Genomic DNA, 25,301 nt, shown 5'->3' with positions numbered 1-25,301 from the left:
CTCAAGCAGCTAAAGGAGTAACAAAAATCACATCTGAGAAATAAAGAACTTTGAAGAGCTCATAATGGAACCTGAAACTGATCTGACGACAGAAGAACACCAAGAAACTCGGCAAGATATGTTTTCTTCTGAAAAAGAGAATTAATGTCAATATCTGCTATTAAACATTATTTTTAAGAAGTGGGAGGATGTCAGAACAACAGTCTTAGAGACGGCCGGATGGCCGAGCGGTCAAGGTGGCAGCCTACTGCTCTGGGGGACCCGGGATCGAATCCGAACGGGTCGAATAATCCCCAGGAATTTTTCGGGGGGTGGTCCGTTCGGATATGTTGGGCCCCGTCCCTCACCACCCGGTCGCCCCATTGTGGGCCTGGCCGAACCCATAATGGGCCTACTAAAAGAGGCCCTCTTAGTGCCCACAGGGCGGAAAGAGTTAAAAAAAAAAAAACAGTCTTAGAATGGCATCAAACTAAGTTGAGGTTAATAGGCTTGGGGATCTCTACAATTACAATGCTATTAATTACTTTTGAAAAATCCTGAAGAGAGAAAAGCAATCAACATTAGACAGATTCTTTAACCTCCACAAACAGAAAAAACATGACTAATAAAAATGCAAGACTGTGTATATATGTATTTTTATTATTACATATAAACAAACACAGTAAGAAAGTATATTTTTTTTTTATTTTTTGGGTTCTCCAGAATGAATTAATCAAATTCCCATAAAAATTTATGGTAAATCGATAATTGGTTAACAAACAATTCAGATAGCAAACAAAGTCTTGGAACAGATTATGTTTGTTAACCGATCACCCGCTGTATTTTTAAATGGGGGAAAATAGTTGTTAAAGTTAAATTCCATATTTGGGATATTTTAATTACAGTAAGACCCCGCTTAATGCTGATTCAATATAACGTGGTCTGCTCGAAGCCTTGTTAACCTAGCAGCCTGGGATTTGCCCAGGCAAAAGTTAATGATCTGATGAGTAGAACCATTAAAGTTGACAATAGACAGATAGATTCTTGCAAAAATGAGTAAAAAAAGGATTTGACATGCCAAGCATAGGAATAAGACCATTTCAAAACAGCCTGTCAAGAATTTTGGCTAGGGTATTCAAAAATTAAACCTAAACAAATACAGATATGCTTTATTTGTTAGATATGTAAACATCTTAATATGTAAAATTTGAGTGTATAGTAAAAGAGTATATAATAGTTTTATACAATAATTATAATATTATAACTATTTTATAAAAGTAAATTATGATCTTGTTATATTTTATAAGTAAGTTTATATAATAAAATTAAGTGATGTTTTTGAAAATTTAGAGAGAGTTTTTAAGTTTACAATTCATTCTTTCAAAATATTTGTATTTTTATATGTATGAACTGAAAAGGAGAAAAGTTCAAAATGCATTTTTTTCATTAGACACACAGTAAATATTTTATAACCAAAAACCAAATTATAAATAAATTCACTATAAAATCTTTGTTGTTATTTAGACATATAAAACTGTTATAATAATTAAACTAAAAATTATTTATTATAGAACTAAAATATAAATTCCTAGAATGATGAAGATCTAACTTCAACAGATCTTTCCTTTTAGGCTACTGTTGGAATTTGTAATATTCAATCTTCTATGTAGTCACATCACCACTGGAACAGTCAAAGATTATAATTTTGATTATGTACTTTACAGGCAGTTCCAGTGGAGATGCAACTGTAGGGAGGATTCCAACAGTGGCCTAAATGGAAAGGTCTGTAGGAGTTAGGTCTTCTTCACATATTGAGAAATAAGTTCCTAAATTGACAAGCTTATTTTTTTATTTTTACATTATTTACTGTTTTAGTTCTACTATTTTTAGTTCTACAATACATATAATTAAATGTAACAAATGCAAAAGTTTACAATTTTAATTGCTTACTGTTATGTAATGTTTAGATATTAAAAAAAAACAACAACATTACCAAATAAGAATAATCATAGATTAGGTATGTCTTCCAAAATCTTTTTAAATACTGTTTACAAATGATGAATCACTAAAATAATTGACACACTTTAACAGAAATAAAAGAAGAAAATTCAAATATACCTGAGTGGATTAAGATAAAATTATTAGTAATAAAAAATTATTTGATATCATTTGACTATACTGAAATTTTTTAGCAGTACAATTTTCATAAAATGATTTATATAGTCACAAACTAAATATTTTTTTCTCCTGCTCCAGCTCCTCCAACTATTCATTTGAATCCAATCTCACAAATTGTCAAAGTTGGTGATATTGTTAGAATCCACTGTACTGCAATTGGAGACCAACCAATCACAGTTGATTGGAGTAGACCTGGTCATCAACTTGCACCGAATGTTGTTCAAATTAACGGTGTTCTAGAATTTAGAGGAATTACATTGCGTGATTCAGGACGTTATTTATGTACGGCGGTAAATGCTGCCGGTAAAGCAAGAGGATATGCAGACGTTACCGTTAATGGTTTGTAAAATGGTGCTTATTAATTTTTATAATGAAATGGAAATTTGTATTTTGATTACTTTTCATCTGCTTTAGAACGAGAACCTGATTCACATTTCAGAGAAGAAACAGGCTTTCTAGGTGCTAGTATTGAATTAAGATGTCCAATAGCAGGTTTTCCTCCTCCTACAATCGTATGGAATAAAGAAGACGGAACCATGGCTCCAAACGTAAATATTGTTAACAATGAATTAAGGTAAATAATTATTTCTTTATTATTACTAATAATACACTTTTCAATATTCGTACTATTAGTTATATTTATCATTTAAGAATTATTCTATAACAAGATACGAAAGTCCTGTTTATTAAATCCAGAAATTACAATAAAACTAGAAAATGAAGAGCCTTAATTGTATTCCTCTAGTCTATTTGTGAATAAAAAGAAACCGCTAATTCTAAATATTGCAGTTAATATTAAATTAGAGACCTAATTATTAATCTGAAATAAATATACAAGAGATTTTGAGTCTTTTTAGGCTCAATAAATTAGAGAGATAAGAAAATTCAGAAATTAGACTATTTATATGTTTTGGAACAGTCAATGATAGGTTGTTGTTAAGGCAACAGCCTACGCTTTTGCAATTGTAATTGTAATAGTTAATAGTTTTTAAAGTTCTACATAGTAAATGGATAATAATAACAGGAGATGAGTTTTATAAATATGGAAGAAATGAAACTTGGTTAAGATTAATGCATGTAATTTTTATTATTAAACAAGTAGTTCTGATATTAACATAGTCTAAACTAAAATTCTAAAACATTCTTGGAATTAGTGTATTATTGTTAGTACTAAAAAATAAAAGGTCAAAGAAAATCTTTTCATTTTAAATGAGAATTTATCTCATTGGGAAAAGCAATGACTCTCCAAAGAGAGAACTTCTTAGTAATACTTTTTAACAAAGAAGTGAAACATATACAACAAGCAAACGCATAAGTTTGCTTGTTTGATTCCTAGAAAAACAAAAGAAACTATCCAAGCAATTGGGACTTAATCATCATGATTCATAAAACAAATATTAAGTTTTGAGAGTACATTCAAGGGCATACACACTGGAGGGGTTTTGTGGGTTTAACCCTCCCATTTATGAAGAATTAAAAAATTAAATAGAATTAAAATTAAACAGTATATTGTATTTAACTTATATTTATATTGTTCCCATTCAGTTCTTCCTTAGTTTACTGTATTTTATATACTAGTGTCCAAAGTAAAATTGTAAAATTAATATTATAAAAATTAATAAACTAGTGTTTTAACTTTAGAAAACAACATAAACACAAAACTGTAAAATCAACATCAAGAAACACGAGTAGCCGAAACTTATGTCATATGTAAATCAGCAAAATATTTGGTGCTATATATATACCAGTTGTCTGCTAGGACTCTTAAGATATCTAACAATGAGGAGGTGTCAGTAGCTTATCAGACATGCCTCAGAGAAAGCATTGATTGTGATGGAGGGCTGTTCATGTGTGTATTGCTTTAATTTTGGACACCAGTGTTTTGAAAAAAATATTTTTTAAAACTCAATCTTTAAAAAAATTCTGCACATTGGTTTGAATATTTACATTGATAAAAATGAAGAAATTTATGATAATTTAACTTGTAGCAAACTTTACATATAAATTTCAAAAATTTAAAACATTTTAAGCATAGTTTATTTTGAAGCATGTAATATTGGAATGCAGAATATTTTCAGGACCCAAAATTTTCCTGAAAGTTTGTAGCTTACTAGCATGTGAAGCAAAACAATATTTAATGAACAAATGAATAATTTTTACTACTGTATATAGTTTGAAACATTCTAAATCATACAAATAATTAAATAGGCCTATCATATATAAACAACTCATAACTCAACATTAATTAAGCCAAACAATCTCACTGAACTATCAGGCTACTTTTGGCAAGATCATTTGATTTTACTCATTTGCCTAAAAGTAGAATTTTAATTTTCCACTTCATCCAGGTTAAGTTATATTCTTTGTACCCAAAAATCTCTTCCATTTCTGCATTGAACAGGTTTCTAGTTTATAATTGAATTCAATATAGAAAATTGCTCCATTCTGAAGAATTCTGTTTAGTTATTCAGATTCTGTTTTAGATATATTTTTTGAAATACAGTAAAATCTGTTTATTATTATTTTAAAATGAATATCTATATTTATATTTTATAGCAATAAAAATTTCAAGGTACTGTAGTAGTTCAGATGCTAATTACTAATGATTAAAATAATTCAAGATATTCTTGAATATTATTATTTTAGACATTAACTTATTTATCATGGTTCTAAATATACACACACTACAATGGATATAGCTGAATTTTGAATTAATTTGTTCTTTAGTAAAATAGCAAATATTTATCATTGCTTTGATGTTTAAAAATTAAATTTACTACATATTAATTATAAGGTAAAATTAAACTAAGAATTATTAATTAGTATTGTGATTTTTTAAATTTAAAATTTAAATATTTTAGGATCAAAGATCTACAACATGAAAATACAGGTAAATATATCTGTACAACTACTAATTATCCACAAAGGAAGCAAGGGTTTATTCTACTGACTGTGAAAAGTAAGTTAAAAATATTGAAAATATATAAATAAATCATAAATTTATAGTGTCAAAGCTGTTTCAGCAATTAATATTTTAATGGAATTTAAAATTAATGATATGTGCAGCATGGCATTTGATTTAATTTTTCCATTTTTGAAAAATTTTTTGCATGATTATTAACTTTAATTATTCTGTATTTATTTAGCTTTATTATATTTATTATTCATTATTGCTGCTTTTTTTAATAATATGTAGTTTGCTTTTAACCGATTTGTTTTACTAAATTAAAATTTACAAAATAACAAAAGTAATACAATTATAGTTTATATTTATTAATTTTCTGATTTGCTAGCTTTTTTGTTGCTTTAATTTGCTTTTATTAACTATACTGATCTCATTTTTAGATGGTGAAGTAAATTGCAATACTGACCAGATTACATGTGGTGATGGGAATTGCATCGAAAATAGCAAGCGATGCAATGTTTTGCCTGATTGCCACGATCGGTTGGACAAAACGCATTGTAATAAAGAACGGAAAAGGGGTTGGTCCCAATAACAGTGTTCCAATATCCATATACCTCTTGTAAACATTCAGATTTTTCATGATTAAAAGATAGAGGTATACTAATAGATAAATGATGAATAAAAAGCCAACATTTTCTACCTCGCAAATAATCATACTAAATCTGAATTTCGTTAGTAATAATATTATATTCAAAATTAATTTTGAATAAGAAAATTTTTGATATTGAAATTTGAACAATATTTACAAAAATTATTTTATAAATTTTAATTTTATTCACTTAGAAATTGTTTAATTTAATTTTTAGCCATTCCAACATTGGAAGTCAAAATTGATACAAACAAAGATCCAGTTAATTTAGGAGACACATTGAGAATCCACTGCAAAGTGACTGGAGATCCGTCTGCTCGGATACTGTGGTCGAAACTTCGGCAGGAAGGACCTCTTCCCGATAATATAAGATTCCACGGTCCAATAGTAATAATTAATGGAGTGAGAACTGCAAATGGTGGTGTATATCGTTGTACAGTAGATAGCTATGCTGGTACTTTCCACGAAGATTATCTTTTAGCAATACAAGGTAAGTATAATTTGAATATTTTGTCTTAAATTTAATTGTTTTATTAAATTTGGCCTTAAATCTTTATCTGCTATCTGTGGAATATTAATTTGGTGAGTAATTTAAATTTTATTTTATAAACTCTTGGATTAAAATAGAAATTTCTTCTGTTCTTCAATGAGTTGACTCATTAAAATGTATACAGTATTTCAGTTCCATTTATTGGAATTGTTCTGTCAAAAAAGATGAGATTGTAAACATAGTTAAACCTGACACTATTATACTGACCACTATAGCCTTAAAAGTTTTCTTGTAAGAAAATTATTTTCTGAAACACAGATGCAATAATAACTGTTATCTTGAAATCTTATAAATTTATATAACGTTGTAAAAAGTAATTGAAAATTAAATTCTGAAAACTTCTTTTTTAAATGAAGAGAAAATATCTATGCATAAAGTACAGATTTTCTGCTGATTTTTCTAATGTAATTACAGTTCCTCAAATTTGATGATTCTGAAAGTGTTTTCAAAATATAAAATTGTGCACTTTCAGATGTTGTTCATGTTTGGCACATTATTTGGATTTCTTTGTGGAAAAACCATTCCTTATGGAATACACGAGTTTGATTCTCATACCATTTGGGTTAATACCGTGCTGGTAGATTGGTAGATGCAGCACACTGTGCTATGGAGTGCATGGGTACTTTTCTCACAAGACTTTTCTGCCTTGATAACAGTTGGACATTATTTTTGTACTGAACAGATGTGAGGAATAAAGTTTTATGCAAATTGTGTTTTAATAGAGCATATGCAAACTGTTATGTTCTTAAGCTTGATAAAGTTATGCAGAATATATAATACAATAGAGCAGAGATTCCCAACTTATTTTTATCATGGAACCTTTTTCACCTTAATAAAAAATGTTGGAACCCTGACAATAACAAATATTTGAATCCTGCAAATATCAACGAATTAAAGCATACTAGATAGATACTTTACACTGAAACTGAAAGTAAAACTACAATTAAATATAATCAAAATTAATTAATTTTCAATTAATTTTATTTCAAAAAATAAATTTGATTTACAATTTGAAAATTTCAAAACAACTTTTAAATGATTTATATATATATATATATATATATATAAAATATAATTATACATACAGATTTAATGATTGTATTTTTATTTATATGTTGGATTCTTTTTAAGGCTATAATGATTTTGTAGCTTTAGTTTGTTTTACTGTACTGTTTTTATGGTTTCCATTACCTTGTCAAACATTATATCATGATTTCAGTTCATTCTGTTACTGACAAAATTGGTCCCAACTGTTTATAAAGCTATAAATAACTTTGGCATGTGTACAGTCTCGGATCGAGTCCTTGTATTGTCATGCAAGGACTCAATCCAAGACTAGATTAATTACACCTCATCTCCTAAAACTGCATTGGCACATTCATACATCACTAGACTCAACAAATTTTATTGTAGAACCTCAAACTTTTATTGCAGAACACAAGTTCGGAAATTCTGCCAAAGTCTCTATAGTCCGTCACTTGCCAGTCTGACACGTTTAGTAATTTGATACTCTGCAGTGTGCATGCACATGAAACTTTTGTTACCGCTTATCAATGTCCAGTACATGTATACGGTCAGTCATTAGTTGTTTATTGCATGTGCAGTCAGCAATAGTCACAGTTGTGATTAATACATTAGACTAATCTGTGAACAAAGTTCATTTTTACTGTATAATACATACATACAAAATCCAGTAATCTGACATCCACTGGTCTGATATATGGCAGATTACAGAGACTCTACTGTATTTATTGTTAAAATTTAACTTTTGTGTGTTAATTATGTTAATGTGTATGGCATTGCTAAACATATTTTATTTGTGATGACTCATAAATGTATGTATTTTGAGAATGTTATGAAAAGTAAATTAAAAGTATTAATTTATGAACAACTTTTCTATTAAGCAGATCATTTAAGTTATAAATGAGATTAATGCAAAAAAAACGATTTCATCAAGAAATAGATGGTAATTGGGAAATAAGTAGATTTGATTAGTCATCAAATTTAAATATACTGTCTTCAAATATTACTAAATTTCAAAAGTTATATAAGAAAACTTTACATTAAAATATATACACACACAGTCGAGTCTGCATAAGTCGTCATAGGTATGACTCGACACTGTCGGTTAAGTAGTCAGTTTTCTGTGGTCCTGGCCAACTTACATAGACATTAATGTTAAAAAAACTCTGGTTTACTCGACACCATTTAACTCATCACCACTGGATAAATCAACATACTTTGCTGTCCCACACTTGTTTAGACATCTGATAAGTCGACTCCCCTCCTGAAAAAAAAATGAGTTCACACCGCAGAGCATAGTATGAACTCATTTTTTTCAGGAGGGGAGTCAATTTATTAATATGTATATATTAATAAATAAAAAAAAAAATGCATAAAATGTTAAGGTATATATATAAAATAAAAACAAATAAACAAAAAGAAAATATACAAATCTATATCAACAACACAGCAGAATCCGATTTTGCATTTTCTCACGTCACGCATTTATTTGTAGCACGTGTTTTACATTTCTGTTAGAAATGAGTGTTCGAAAGCTAATAATGCTTATGCTAAAGGAAAAATACAAACTTGTGTCTGAATTTGAATGTAAGACAACTTCGCGAGCCGAATTTGCAAAACAAAAATACCTTCCAAGAACATTGGTGGGAATCCTGAATAAAAAAGAGGAAATTAAGAAACTTTTTCTTGGATTTTTGTTGTGGCCATCTCAAAAACGCCAGAGAAAGTCGTCATACAAAGACGTCGAAGATACGTTGGCTAAAGCAAATTCATTCATCCAATCTTCCTGTTTTGGGACCGACACTGAAACAAAAGACGATGGAAATTGCTGGGGTACTTGGAGTAGAAATCAACTTTAGTGCCAGTGATGGATGGTCAGAGAGATACCGTACATTGCACTACTGTATTTTCCTAATTGTAGTTTTGTGGTTTTTTTCAACTTCGCTTTAGTTGTCATATCGGATAACTCGACACATTTCCACTATATATATAAGATACTATAAGCTATATTAAAAATGATATACCATTTATTTCTTCTTTAATTTTAGTCTTTTATATTGATTATAATTTATTTTTTAATATAGTACCTCCATCAATACCACCATTTGCAGTGGAAACCAGAATGGCACCGTTTGGTCGTAATGTAAATATTACCTGTAATACAAATTTGGATCCTCCGGTAGCTTATACTTGGTCAAAACAAGGCAGTGCTTTGCCACCTCATTCATTCACCGATAGGAATATATTATCAATTCAGAAAATACAGGCAGAAGATGCAGGAACATACATCTGTACTGCTAAAAGTGCTGTTGCTACTTTAGAAATTCCAACAATTATCGTAGTTACAGGTTAAAAAAATAAATAAATAAATTATCTGCAACAATTCACTAACAATTTTAAGATTTACAAATTTTTTTTCAGGTGTTATTCCTTTATTTACTCAAGCTCCTTTATCTTACATGAAGTTAGATACAATGCATGAAGCTTATACAAATTTTGAATTTGAAATTTCATTTAAACCAGAGAGCTTTGATGGTAATAAATTCATTATTTATTAATTTAATTCAAATTGATGATGAATAACTATTTATTTTAACATTTAAAATATTATACTTAATTCATCATACATGAACAAGATTTAAAAAAAATAAGATCTTCCAACTTTTTTTTATTCAGGTCTTATTTTGTATAATGGGCAGCAGTCTGGTGGAGGTGGAGATTTTGTTTCATTTGGCTTATCTGATGGTTACATACAACTCAGATATGAGCTTGGGTCTGGTCCAGCAATAATTAGTAGTCCTGAACAAGTAGAATTAGGCAATTGGTATAATGTGCTTGTCACAAGAGATAAAATTAAGGGTAAGATCATAAATTTTTAAAAAGATAAGCATTAATAAAATTTAAAACATCTTATTTTTAATTTAGGAGTCATGAAGATAAATGATTATTTGGTAGTAAATGGCTCTGCTGGAGGTGACAATGTTGGATTGGATCTTGCAGAACCTCTCTACATTGGTGGGGTTCCGGATTTTAGAGCCATTTCACGCCAAGCTGGATTTCAACAAGGTTTTATTGGTATGGTTTACAAAACATTTCTATCAAATATTTAATATAGGCCAGCCTGAGATAAAATATCATTAGCTATTTTTAAATTAATTAAAATCTTTGCAATTTATAAGTAGATGATTTATGTTCATAACTGGTATGCTTAGCAGGAGATATACTTCAAGTCATTTTACTCAGAACAACAATAAATCCTAAATTGAGGGTTGATATGATCTCCATTTTTATTCTATTAATTACCCTTCATACTACCTGTGAAGGTCGCTTTTAGCGTCCTGAGTCGAAAAGCCACACGACAGAGATAATTAGTCCCACCTGGCGCTGGGGCCATAAACGGCCGGAAGGATCAAAGGAGTAGCGTCTCCGCTTAAGGGTCATGTGTTGGCCACGTGCCGGCCGGCTTGGGAAAAAAAATGTAAATAAAGCACGGACGCAAATGTAAGCTACGTCGGCGGGAAATAGGGCGGACGTCTTTGAAAGCTCTAAGAAAGGGAAGGAACTGATTGGTCGCAGGAGGTAGTAGCAGGATCCCTTAAAATGGTAGGGTGGCGAGAAAAACGGGGAGAAAGGGCGAGAGACCGGATACGTGGTGATCTCTGACACTAGGTAAGCCTTTGAGGTGTATAGAGAGAGCGTTCTCCTCTTGGAAAGTCCTCTGGAAAAAGGTTAGTGTAGAGACGGACGGCCACGCGGTTGAGCCATCTCCGGAAAAGCGACTTGAGTTCCCCGGACAGACAAGCCGACGTGCGGCATCACAGCTTTGTTACAGTAGCGTATGTAATGTTGTTGAACATTGTATAGACTGTGTAAATATTTGTAGTGTAAATAAACTGTATATAACTACTTGTTGAGTGTGGAGGTGTAGCTTTCCTCGAACCATCTAACGGACATTCTCGAGTCGTAAAGAACAACTCGAGACGGAACATTCGTAAAGATCTTGACGGATAATAAAGATCTTCACTCTACCAATTCATACTCATTCCTTTATGATTGACAAACTTTTTAAATAAATTCATAGCTTACATTTGGACTTCTAAAATTTGCAAATATACAGGAATCTCTTTGTATCTTTTATAATCTTTTTCATATCTTAACAGTTTTATTTTATCATTCAAATTAGATCAGACAATGGCTAATGTTTGATCTGAAATGTCTAGATAAAGACTGAAATGCATGTAATTATTGATAAAATTTGAATTGAACTTTGTCTGAAATAGTCTCATATTTTTCCAGGCTGTATTAGCTATTTTAGAATTAAAGATAAAGAATATGACTTACTTCGTGAAGCTGAAAAAATTGGTGTAACAATATGTGATACATGTAAAGTAAATCCATGTGAACATGGTGGTGTCTGCCAACCAGCTTTAGTGAAAATGGGAATCAAATGCATTTGTCCTTCTGGATTTTCTGGAATTAGATGCGAGAATGTTGCTGAAACTTGTTATCCAGGAGTGTGTGGGGAAGGAAGATGTGTCAATAACCCAATTGGAGGATTTGAATGTTATTGTCCCTATGGCCGAACGGGTTTACGGTGTGAAAAAGGTAAACCCTTAAAAGAGTTTTAGAAAAATACGTAACTTTTTTAATATTAAAATTTTATACATTTATTTACTCTCAAACTTTTAGAGATCTTAATTATTGAGCCAGCATTTTCAAATGATGCTTATGCTGCTTATCCTATAAATGGGCAATTTAATAAATTGGATATGAAAGTGAAATTACGAAGACTGGATGATGGTTTAATATCCTATTCAGCTCAAAATGCTTTTGGAAATGGTGATTTTGTATCACTGGCAGTTCTTAACAAAAGTATAGAATTTCGATTTGATACTGGTTCTGGTAAGAAACTGATATTATTATATCTTATTTCATTTCATTTAAGAAATAATATCTGTAAGAATATTTTTGATTATTTTAAAAAGGACCTGCTATACTAAAAAGTCCAGAAAAATTATATGCTGATCAGTGGGTAACAATAACAGCAACAAGAACCAATCGTGAAGGATCCTTAACTGTTAATAATGGAACTTCTGTACGAGGTACATCTCCCGGTCATACAAGAGGCCTTGATCTACGTCTTCCTTTGTATGTTGGGGGTTATGATAAAACCAAAGTGACCGTATCTCCATTGGCAGGAGTTAATCATGGATTTGATGGATGTATTGCTCATGTATGTATTCAATCAATGTCAAATCTTCAACTTAATATACTTAATAAGCTTTCAGATATTTATTTAGTAGTGTAATGTATTTATCTGTTGATTTTCTTTTCATTTAAGATGGAAGTTAATGCTGTTGAAATTGATTTTGTAAATTCTCTTGTGGATTCATCCAATGTTGAAAATTGTGGAGGAGGAACACCTTGTGATAGAAATCCATGCCTAAATAGTGGAATCTGCACAAATGAAGGATCAGGCCAATATTCTTGTGAATGTAGAAGTGGATATAGTGGTAAGTCACTTCTCTGTTTTTCTATACCTTTGTGATATGTAATGTTTATAATTATCATTGCAAATTTTTGGTTTAAGAATTTGTAATAGATTCAATTTGAAGCTTAATCACAATTATTTTAAAACATAGCTGAATCCAGTTTTGATGGTTCATTGTATCAAAAAATGGGTATTAATAGGAAAGAAGTTGTTTTGAAGAAAAAAGCTGCCATGTCAAATGGCATTTGTTCTTATAAAACGAATTCCTTCATTACTGTGAATAGTTAGAATTTTTCATTATGTTCTCTTGTCTGATCATCTAAATAATAATCAAAATATGGTTTAGTCATTGGAACACTGGAAAACAGTTTTCCAATTGCATCTTTAAAAAGTGCTGTAAAGTATTGATATCATAGAATAATCTGTTACATCTAAATAGACATAAATGGATATTAATCACAACAACATTTTTCCTTTCTTCATCCAGTTTGAATTGATTGTATGCATCACTTAAGTCATACACAAAAAATTCTTCATCTCTATGCAATTTAAAAGATATCAACTAAAAGTGCTTTATGGAGAGTAAAATTTGCAGTTTTACCTTTATTTAAGGACAGGTGTTATAGGAGTAATCCATTCGATTACTCCTATAACATCATTCATTAGCATAGATTTTTGTAACACCAGAATATTTAAATTGAAGTAATTCTGCTTCTACTTTATCTTGTAATGCAAAACACATACAGGATGAGGTTTTAGGAAATAAACAAGATACAAAGATCTAAGTGTTAAGTGCAATGGTAAGGATTAAACAACTTCTGACATGGTTGGTGAAGTTTGATGGACAGGTCAAGCTTAAAAGGAAAAAAGTCATGAAGACTGTTTTTGTTGATTAACCTGAAAATTGCATCTGGTACACTGATTGCAGAATTTATTGATATCAAGTTAAAGACAAGAAACATCAGAATTAATCGGTATGAACAATAGAAACAGACTAAGTGATAACAGGTTGAGTCCATATAGGCTGAAAAGAAGAGAGAACTCAAAACAAGTCCTTGCTGAATACCAGGAGGAGAAGAAAAAAAATAGAGGAAATTGAAATAATTAAAATAATCTGTAATGTCTATGAAAGAAAATAATTATTTGCCAACATTAACAGAAATGGAAGTAAAGATTAAATGAAAGTAAATCTGAGTATTTTTTCTATTTCAGTTAGTTTGTTTTATTTAAATATCAATCTGCTTATTGATCAGATAATGTTAAAATGACAAACATTTCAATCTTTGAAAGTAGTAATATCTTAACTTATGAGTTTTTGCAAAAACTTAAATTTGATATTGTTACCAAAAATTTCATTTTTTCATGGAATATATATAAAATATTTTTGTATTTTTTAGGTAGTAATTGTCAAGTAGAGAATGACTTCTGTCAATTAATGACTCCTTGTGCAGAAGGATCCACTTGCATTGATGTTGGTGGAACCTTCAAATGCCACTGTCCACTAGGGAGAACTGGATTAAGATGTGATCAAAGTACCAGTTTTGATGATGAAGCCATGTTTGAAGGAGATGGATATCTGTCATTACCACAGTCTTTATTACCTCGAAGTTCTCATTCGTCCATTAATGAGACAGAAGAAATTACAATTACTTTTATGACCACAAAAAGTGATGGATTATTGCTATTCCAAGGACAGAAACCTCACACTGATGGCAAAGGCCAAGATTATTTGGCTTTGGCTATTGTTGATGGTTATCTAGAATTTAGGTAAATTTTTTTTATTATGATTTAATATAGTTATTCTTTTAGATATAAAAAAATCTGTTTTTATGTTAGTTATGAACTTGGCAGTGGAGCCTCCGAAATAAAATCTTCAGTGAAAGTAGATGATGGAAAACCTCATACTGCAAAAATTAAGAGGTATGTACTTATATCTTGTGACAAGTTTATTTAATTAGTATTCTTAAAGTAAGAAGAGGGTGAAAAAAAGGTAAAAGGAATTATACTCTTATGCAATGACACTAAAAAATTTCCATGTTAAGCAACTCTTTAGACAGCTTGACAATACAATAAAATGAAAAATTCATATATATGCAGTTAAAAATAAAGTTAACAATTATCTATTATAACAGGATATTTGAGAATTCTTTTTCTTAAGTTTCATTTCACATTATTCAGACATGTTGACAAAAAATTCAAATATTCTTTGGACGTGTTAGAAAAAAATGGCTATAATATAATCTTCGGATTATTTTTATTCACATAAAAAGTGTTTTTTAGAAACTGTTTCTTTTTACTATCTTGTGTTGTTCAGCTTTGTGAATCTCATGTTAAACATTTAATACAAATTGTGTTTATACATTTTTGGACCATCTTGTATTTAGAATATTCTGGAAGAAAAGATCAGCCTGGAGTGGGATTAAAAACTAACTCCTGATACCATGCAGATGGAGTTTATCAGTTATACTACCTAGTCTTCCAGCTTCCAAAGTTAATTAACTAATAGTTCAGGAAATAAATCTTATATAGAACTAGAAAAACACTACGCATGTTATTGTAACCTATCTAAAATCCATCAAATCTTTATCAAAATTGATCACAAAGTTTATGATATATGTTTGATGCGTTAGCATTCACACTACAATATGGTGGATATCCTTCTTTCCAGTGGTGCACCCAGAGTGGGGCCAAGGGACCCTGGCACCCTCCAAAGAAAAAGGAAAAAACACTTTTAATTAGGAAAAGATTTTTGGAAAATTTTCTATTCATTTTTTTTTTTTTTTTATTATATTGGGTCGTGTCTTCTATTTTTTACTACTAATGAATCAGTGGTCACATAAGATGGAAATTTTATTGAATTTGCATTAACAAGTTTTTTATTCATTCAACTTGGCTCCCCTGAGATTAAATTCTGAGACTGCTTCTTTCCTATTCCTGATGAATCTTGACCAACTGATCCAATTAAAAGGCTAGCACTAGCATTTTGCTGCATATGCCATTTTCTCAACAGTTTGTTTTATTCGTTGTTTTACGTCAAGTAATATTCCAAAGAATAAGAGATTACCTCTGTCCAGAAAAAATTCCTGCATGAAACAAAAATATACATCATTTTTTATATTTATTTTACATGTAAATTTTCTTTTACAAAGCTTTTTAAAGGCATGCTGTCTGGGAAATTGCTTTGTCAAACAGTCAGTCACCCTAGTTGTGGTATGAAGGATATTGACAACATTCTGGAAATCCTTGCTTTCATGTGTTGCCTTTTATGGTGGGGTTGCAAACAGCCATTTTCCATCCTGTCACCACACTTCCTAGGCCTGCTCAGTCTCCAGATTTGTCACTCAGAGCATTTTTGAAACCAGTTTTGGCCATATATGAGTATGAGGAATCTGGAGTAACATGGTAGTTGCAATATTTGTGACCAAATCTGTTGCAGTATAGTATATAGTGCTCGTATTCCATATCACATATATTCAGGCAATAAGAGGTCTTACAAGATACTAAAGCATCTTTTAAATTGTACTATTGTGGCACAGGAAATTCTCTTGTGATAATGGCAATAATTTATCATTATCATTATATTCATGCTAATAAAGTTTTGCTCAGTACCAACACCACCTTCTTAGTGAAAACATAAATTATACACTCATTGACAAAAAAAAAATGTAAGTAAGTTGGTTTATTTTCTAAATTCCTTTACCATCAGAATAGTTCTCTCTCCAGCAAAAATTGCGTCTGTATTATTCTAACCAAAACAAAACAAAAAAAGAAAATCAAACGAGTTCTCCAATATCTACACCACTGCCCAAATTTAAGTTACAAATGCTGGTTAAATGTAAGAAATATCATTAATAATATAATTTTAGAAATTTTTATTTTTTCCTGTAAATTAGGTATTTTAAATTAGTGGTAAATTACAGTAAAATAATACTAAGAATAATAAATGAAATAATAAAAACAATAACAAAACAGGAAATAGGAATAAAGATTAATGGTACTACAATGGGCATCGTCTGTTAATACAAATGATGTAGTATTGTTAGCTTAGAATAGAAATGACAAAAAATATTAGAAAATTTCCATGCAGAAGCCCAAAAATATAATATGAAAATATCTATACCAAAAAGTAAATGCATGGTGATTTCCAGAAGAAAAGAAAAAAAAAATATATATATATATTAAAAGAATAATTAATACAACAAATAGATGAATTTGTATACTTAAATGAAGACGACAAACATTGAAGGCTGTGAGAGTATCAGGATGATTAAATAATATAAAATGGAACAATAAAAACATACAAAAAGAAACTAAAATTAGGATTTATAAATTAGTGGATAATAGCAACATATAAAGTGGAAACCAGAGCAGAGACAACAAAGATGGAACAAATGATGTAAAATGATGACATTGAGAAAAAGGCAGAACATTGGTTGAAATAAGGAATGATGATCCAAGAAAGGAATGTAACAAACAGGTAATAAATAATTGGACGTCAAAGAGAAGAAGTGAATGGTTAGAACATCTCAATAGAATGACATATGAAAAAATGATAAAACAGATTAAAGATTGGCAACCAGGGGAGATGGAGACAACATTAGAGATTCAGTGAAAGAGAAACAGCAAACTGACCACAATACTAATGCATGAGAAGAAGAATGAATGAATGAATGGTTTCATTTGTTAAAATGTTATTTAATTAAGAATAAAAATAAATAAATTCTGCAATGAACCATATTAGAATTATTTGTAGAAACAAATTACAACTATTTTATAACAATTTATCAATGTGGGATTTAGCTACAGTGTAGAACTTGGCATTGTGAGGTATCTCTCTCAGTCGTAAAAAGTATCGTAAGTTATATTTACATATTAATTATTTATTTATTAATATTAATGTTATACGATATCAGTTATGGCAATGAGTCTAAATTCAGTTTTCTTTAAAACGACTAAAATTAGGATTCTTTTACATGAACATTAGTTATGTATACTGTATGATAAAGTAATAAACTAATTTAAAAAGCGATGGAAAGTAGCATTTTACATTAATATAGTAATAAGTAAGTTCTTTAATATAAACAACTACTTACACCAAAGAATTTTAAGATAAACGGATTATTTTTAGAAATAAAATTAATTTTATATGGTCACTTTTTTGTCAGGGTCTGAAAAGCACTTAAAACGTACTGGATAATGTTAAACTTGATTTTCTGCCTAGTCTTATAAATTGCATTGCGGGTCAATTAATGATTTTATTTGATAGGTTTGGATCGCACGGCGTGTTAAACGTCGATCATATAGATCATCAGGAAGGACACTCCAAAGGACTACTCAAACAACTGAACACGGACGGTGATATTTATATCGGTGAGTTCTTTCTAAAATACCCATTCGTCGGACATTTAAAGAAATGGAATTAATTAAATGTTTATTTTGATTCAGGTGGTGTCCCAGATCACCAGTTAATGACTGCTGGCAGATATCCTGTCGGATTTCACGGTTGTTTATGGGAATTTAAAGTAGGCCCGCACGATTCCGAAGTGATCAATTTATACGAGAGAGCAATAACGGGAAGAAATGTCAAACCGTGTCCAGAGTAAGTGGATTATTTTCAAAATTATTTAACCAACAGAAACGGACTTCAATTAATACAAACGAAATCTTTTCAGAATTGACGGTAGTGGTGGTGAATCACTTTTGGACAATGCCAGAATTTCATAATACGCGGAAGAAATTAGATGTTGATATTCAGACATCAAAAATAATCGACAAGCAATAGACCGGAATAGAATAGATTTTTTTTATGATCGGAATAATAATTAACCTTCTAAATCTCAATTTCTGCTCTTACGACAGATGCGACGTCGAACAATTTATAAAGACAGTCGATAAAATGGGCTTTGCAATTATGTTAACGAGTTTAATTTGTCTTCTTTATAATAGTGTCTTTCATTCTGTCGAGAACCGAGAATACGGCCAGACCAAAAATGTCGAAATTATTAACTATTTCTTAACCTCCATTATGTATCTCTTGAAAAAAGTGATAGAACTGTAATATATAAAAACACAGAAGATAATCGGCGAGTATAACTTTTCCAAAGCGTTGCGAAACAAACTATTTTGTGAATTCACTTTTTTCAACAATTGCATTGTTCACTGCCATGAATGTCACATTGTGTAATAGCTGTCCTGTTTTTCAAGTCGCAAAACTATTTTAATGGTGCTATCTTTCGTGTGAAACTTAAGTTCTTTATTTTGTACGAATGAATGATGCGCGTGTGATGTGTGAATGAGTCTAAATATTTGAAAGTGAAAGTGAGACACCCATCGTCCATAGGAAATTCGATGAGAAATATGTTTTGTACAAAAATTTCTTTGCTCCAAATGTTTCCATGTTATTTCAAATTCGTGCTATCGTATAATGACTAACGAGTACTCTTTTTTAATTTTGTTTTTTTGTTATAGACCTTCAGAAAACAGAAAGGCTACCACTACATAAATTTCCAAAAAATAAATAAAAAAAAGTTTAAAAAAAATTGTGAATGTTTAAGAATTGGAATAAAGGAAAAATGAAAGTTACACGTGTCAGTTGTTTATTATAACCATTTTAAAGCATTGAATAATCGCTAAAAATTATACTCTGGCGATGTGAATAAGTGCTAAAGCAGAACCTCCGCGAGAAAAAATTCTTAGTTTAATCGAGAGGGCAATAATGATTATAGAAATCCCAACAATGAAAGTTGGCTTTTCCTATCTTAACAGTTTGCATAATTCTTCGTTTTCTTCAAGTTTAATTGACAAAGCGAGAAATTTGCCTCAAAAATAACATAAAATTAAATATATTATATTAAACTAATTTTCACACAAACTTAAAGTTTTGTTTTGTTTATTAATAATTTTAAATTAACAAAAACTTGGAAATAACAACACAGTATAACGATTTAAAATTCATTTTAAAATAAAAAACATCCATTTCTTACAACACTTACTGCTTTTTAATAAGCATTCCCAATCCCCCATCAACTAAAATAGCACAATGAATTATCATCGAAGGCGTCATGTCACAAAAATGCGAAATTTTCAAAACAAATTCCACTCGATGTACTCATGTAATATTTATCACGCGCATTGTTTTGTCAAAATTGAAATGCAAGTATAAACGAGCTGCTATTTATTGTGACATCGTCACGATATCGGGCCGAAATTTTTAAATTTAAAAAAGGATGGAAGGAAGGAAGGATAGCGACAATGAGAATCTATTCTGCAATTTGAAAACTGCGGTCCAATTATTGTATCGCTCTTTCTAATGACTTTAAATATTTGCTTCATTTTATACCGAAAATCCACTTTAACCTAATAAAAATTTAGTTTTTCACTGAAAAGAAGTAACGTATTGATTTTCGTTTTGTTTCTGCACAGACCGTATATCTCGGCGGATAAGACGGTAGTTGAATCATAAAAAATTCCCCCAAAATCCGGGGTCGTCTTATACGACAGATACAAAAAAAATTAGATTGAAATTTATATAAATTAAAACCATTATAAAAAGACGGACAAACCGTAATTATTTACTAGAAGAGAGTAGGGTATGTGCCCAAAATAGAATAGCCCATAGAATGTTTTTGTGAATAGTCAGTCATTACCCGAATGTCCGAATCGGCGCGAATGTTTGCAACAATCGCAAGGCAGTGCTGCCAGATGCAAGAAAATAAAATTTGTTTATTCGAAAAATTACAAATAGGACATAATTCCGTATACACTATACAGTGTTGTTATCCAGATGATGATCGCTGATCTAAACTAAATTCATAGGTCGTTGATTGTTTGGGGGTCGTCTTATAGGACAGATATATGCTAAAACCATAAAACTTTGACGGAAATTTATACCTCGTCTTATCCGCCGAGATATACGGTAAATTCGTAATAAAACTAAGTGAAAATGCGATATACAAGAAAACGTAAAGTATTAAATTTCTATTTATGAGGGACCGATGTATTCAATTTCGTTTCGATTCAAACCATGAATTTTCAATAACGAGAAAGGACAATTTCTAAAAAAAAAAAAAAAAACGGAAATTTCTTTATAAGTTAATTAATCAAAGGTAATTAGCGTTTTGTAACTTATATATTCATACTTAATCTCTTTCGAATTCTTAAGAAAAATAGAACTAGTGTAGTAATTTTTAGTTTAATTTCTGAGTTTAGAAAGAAATTTAAAGCTAGATTTCACTACATTCTATATAATTTCGTAAATCTCTTACCTGATATTAATTTATCATGGAATTCGGATCGACAAACGTCCTAATCTGTAAAGGAAAAAGTATTTGTTAAACTAAATTTTCTTTTCCTTTTTTTTAAATAAATAAATTTATGATTTAGCATTTTGCTTTCACAAGGAGTGAGTAAATAATGTTATTAAAATAGTTTTAGTGATTGTACAAAAAAACTTATACAATTTATATAGCGTGGTCGTACTGGAAGATTTTCCTATAAATTAGTATAATTGTATAATTGTAATCAATCCCAAAAATATTAGATCTTATTACACAGAGAGAATCGCAGCTGGTAAACAAATGATTAACCGTCATCGCTGCCATCATCTACAGCAGTGATTCTCAAAGTGGGGGTCGTGAAAAATATTTGGGGGGTCGCTGAAAAATTGATGCCAGATCAATTTTTTCAAATATTTTATAAATTTACTATGGATTCATGTTTAGAAATACTGTAATAGAAATAAAAAATATATAAAATAATTTTTACTTAAATAAATTGCACATATAAATAATAAAAATAATATAAATATTTAAATACGAGCCTAACCCCCTCCCTTCGGGATGTTTTTTGACACATACTTATTCTTCGGGGTCCTTTGAAATTTTTAAGTGCAGAAGAGGGGTCGCGGTCCAAAAAGTTTGAGAAACACTGATCTACAGAACGAACATTCGGCATTATTTGATGTGTTGATTCTTTTGCCATTTAGAGTTAATTGTATATTTATTTACACGAAATTTGAATAGTGATTTAAATTTATACTAGACAATAAATAAATCGAAGGAATATTACCTAAGATTTTAAGAGTAAAATTCTTCTCTTGCAGAGAAACATCATCTTGTTGCCAGTATATATCTCAACTTTTGTTTACATTCTGTCAAAAAAGCTCTCATATCAGAATAATCCAAACAACTTTCAAACGATAATCCAAGATTGTTCAACAATTTCTCAATTGTAGCGGATAACATTTTCCACCATGCCGATTTACTAGATGATAAAAGTTTAATGTTTATCAGTTGCCCGTAATCGTTTTCTGGTAGCGTAGTAATTTTCTTCCAAAAAACGAAGTAAATTCAATGACGTATTCACAGCGAGAGGTGGTCTTTGAATTTCATCCTTATCGCGGGCCCGGACACGGAACGATTTAGATGAAAAATTTTCTTGAAAAAGAGTACGAGCGGTTGTATTTTTTCTTTGTCGACCGCCAATTTCCTCCATATTAGGAATGCGTACGAAATACTCGATCGTATTAAAACATCAAATAATCTAAAACAGTTATTAAGCGACAATTCTTTCATTTTGACAAGTAATTTATAAAGATTTAAGATTTTTATCTTAGCCTCGATTATCACTTTTACCAAATGGAAAGAAAAAGACCGACGAGGAGTAAAATGAATCCCCAAATATTTAAAATTTGAAACAACTTCCAACCTTTGTTTCTCTGAATAAAATTTATCTGATTTTTTTTTTTTTTTTTTTAATTTCCCTCCTCTGCAAAAAATCATTATTTTCGTTTTTTCCAAGTTAACCATTAAATGATTATTGTGACAATATTTTTGAAGCATATTTAATCTCTCCCGGAAAGCCACAGCCGAATTCGCCATAACCCATTGAATTCATAATAGAATTGAATATCTTAAATTAGGTAATGATAAATACCCAATTTAAGATATTCAATGACTAAATAATTTCAGCATGTTATTAATCAATATATTAGATTTTTTGTATTGATTTTCAAACGACAAAGTAGGAATCGACAGACTCCAAAGAATTTGATTTCTTGTACGATTTTTAGCTCTTCATTTTTAAGATAAAAAGGCATACGTTTCTTAGGAAGTCTACCTCCATTCCGAAATACCATCACAAATGACTTAAAATTAAAAATTAATTCCAATAATTCCCCACAAAACTCGTACACAGCCTTATCTTCCTACGTAAGGCAGCTGCTACCGGAGCAACAAGCACTATGTCGTCCGCATATGACACCGAATATACTACCTGCCTATCAATTAAAAAACAGTCTTCCTCTCTCTTAAAACAATCATCGAGATCGAACATATAAAAATTAAACAAGTGTCACCCTGTTTCGAAGTTAAGACAATGAAGAAAATATACATTTTCAAGTCTATGTTTTAATCCATTTTTTACACCAACCACAGAAGTAACAGCTAAAAATACATGAAGATAAACTTCACGAAAAAACAAACAGTAAGTAGAAAATTCACATGGTTAAAACGATATCAACGTCAGCCTTTCTATGGAGGATCTGACGTTTTCACATTAAAAACGGAAGTATAATCTTCTTACCATACCATCAAGTCCTTAACATATTTATAACAGAAGATATCCAGAGTTATGTAACGACATGTAAATGAATGAAATTGGAATACTCAGAACCACCACTAGAGGGCCAGACCGACCAGTTATAAATATGTTAAGGACTTGATGGTATGGTAAGAAGATTATACTTCCGTTTTTAATGTGAAAACGTCAGATCCTCCATAGAAAGGCTGACGTTGATATCGTTTTAACCATGTGAATTTTCTACTTACTGTTTGTTTTTTCGTGAAGTTTATCTTCATGTATTTTTAGCTGTTACTTCTGTGGTTGGTGTAAAAAAATGGATTAAAACATAGACTTGAAAATGTATATTTTCTTCATTGTCTTAACTTCGAAACAGAAGATATCCAGAGTTATGTAACGAAGTGTCACCCTGTAATCAGCGGCGGCCTTCATGATTGCGAGGCTCCGGGCGGCAGATCTTTGCGAGGCCCTTGTCCTTTGTGCAAAGTACGTGAATTTAAAATAGGTATTTCTGATGATTGACTAGAAATGCAAAAGTTATAAATAAATAAATTTAGAGTTTTAAAATATTATATTAGAAGATTTATAAAAGTTAACAATCATAAAGACGACAAATTGGTAATGATGATAAACTAAGGTACATAAATGCCTTAAAAGATATACGCAGGGATTTAAAAATGATGTTTGCGGCTTATAACTAATAGCTAAGGATAAAATAAAGTTTTTAAATATCAAATTTTTTCTATTCGAGTTGTTGCGCGAGGCCCCTGCAAGAGCGAGGCCCAGGGCGATTGCCCTGCTCGCCACCCCCTAAGGCCGCCACTGCCTGTAATAACTCACGATCAATCTCAAAAGCTGGCCATTGAATAGTTTCTCGCTTAATCACTACCTCATAGTGTCCAAATCCTATCATTTTTATAAGTTTTTCTCTGCCTGATATTTAATCATTTTCTTTTGTAGATTTGATATAATAACAGAATATCGCCTTCTCGATATATAAAGATGAAGCAAACATCTTATATTTCTTTTTACTAAGTTGTAATTGAATAATTGCAATTCAGACAAATAAGGCCAACCGAGTGCCCCCATTTTTAACAAATGCGAATTGGGTATGATTTCTATAACTATTCTGTTCAACCCAATCATTAAACTTTGTTAATAAAACTGAAGTAAATAACTTACGAAAACCTGAAAGAAGTGCTACAGGCTATAATTTTGTGGAAGTTTCCTCTCTCCTTTTTTAAACATGTAAAGAACAACCTTGTTTCCATTCTTTTGGAATCTCACTCATATTATATAAATCACTAAATTGTCTAACCAAGAATTTTACAATATTCGACAAATTCTAATAATTATTTATCGGATCTTTTTGTACCTCGTGTAATATTAGGTCGTATGAATTGTTTTCAATTTCCCTCAAAAACATCTGTTTATTAATATTTCCACCTTTACCTCTATCTAATTTAAAGCTTCGTGCAGGTTTCTGCCATTCATTTACCCCGTCTGAAGTTCCAATCAATTTCAACTGTACCGGAAAATGATCTGAGTCATCGAGATTAAGCACCTCTATCGTTAAACACCAATCAGTATCAGTAAAAAACTCCGAAGTAATAATATAATCTACTACTGATTTATCAATGTGTGATACAAAAGTATATTTCGCTGGAATATCAACAGTAACCCTACCATTTAAAATAAATACACCATTCTCCCGAACAAATTCCAATAAAACTTTTCCATTTACATTAACAGTATTATCTTTAGATAATCTTATATCATTGATGTTAGAATTTCTCCCTTTATATATAGAGTCCAAATTCTCTCCAATTCGGGCATTAAAATCTCCACTTATAATCCGTAAGTTTGTAATAATTGACCACTGTGTAACAACTTTTTGGATTTCTTGGAAACCTGTCGCTTTATCAATTAAACGGGGAAAATATACAAT

At 30.5% G+C, this 25,301-nt stretch overlaps 1 protein-coding gene and 1 long non-coding RNA gene across 2 annotated transcripts in view; one reads left to right on the top strand and one right to left on the bottom strand.

The window, feature by feature from the left end:
* trol (terribly reduced optic lobes) overlaps nt 1-19,357 on the top strand; it is a 160,193-nt gene extending 140,836 nt beyond the window's left edge. Inside the window, 16 exon segments of the mRNA XM_067271538.1 lie at nt 2,236-2,496; nt 2,572-2,731; nt 5,019-5,116; nt 5,929-6,201; nt 9,369-9,632; nt 9,706-9,819; nt 9,961-10,359; nt 11,581-11,889; nt 11,974-12,186; nt 12,270-12,517; nt 12,626-12,797; nt 14,173-14,542; nt 14,612-14,695; nt 18,042-18,145; nt 18,221-18,374; nt 18,448-19,357. Of these exon segments, the coding sequence (XP_067127639.1) occupies nt 2,236-2,496; nt 2,572-2,731; nt 5,019-5,116; nt 5,929-6,201; nt 9,369-9,632; nt 9,706-9,819; nt 9,961-10,359; nt 11,581-11,889; nt 11,974-12,186; nt 12,270-12,517; nt 12,626-12,797; nt 14,173-14,542; nt 14,612-14,695; nt 18,042-18,145; nt 18,221-18,374; nt 18,448-18,499 (3,275 nt within the window). The 3' untranslated portion in view covers nt 18,500-19,357.
* LOC136976299 (uncharacterized) lies at nt 1,109-21,366 on the bottom strand. Its single transcript, XR_010880909.1, has 3 exons — nt 21,325-21,366; nt 21,040-21,084; nt 1,109-1,127 (listed from the first exon to the last, which is right to left on the bottom strand). It is a non-coding gene; the product is annotated as an uncharacterized lncRNA (long non-coding RNA).
* Between the last annotated feature and the right edge of the window lie 3,935 nt (nt 21,367-25,301).

The sequence above is a fragment of the Centruroides vittatus genome, unplaced genomic scaffold (assembly GCF_030686945.1).
Source record: "Centruroides vittatus isolate TY-2023 unplaced genomic scaffold, ASM3068694v2 contig_4, whole genome shotgun sequence".
Classification (NCBI taxonomy): domain Eukaryota; kingdom Metazoa; phylum Arthropoda; class Arachnida; order Scorpiones; family Buthidae; genus Centruroides; species Centruroides vittatus.
This window is presented reverse-complemented; position numbering and strand designations above follow the sequence as displayed.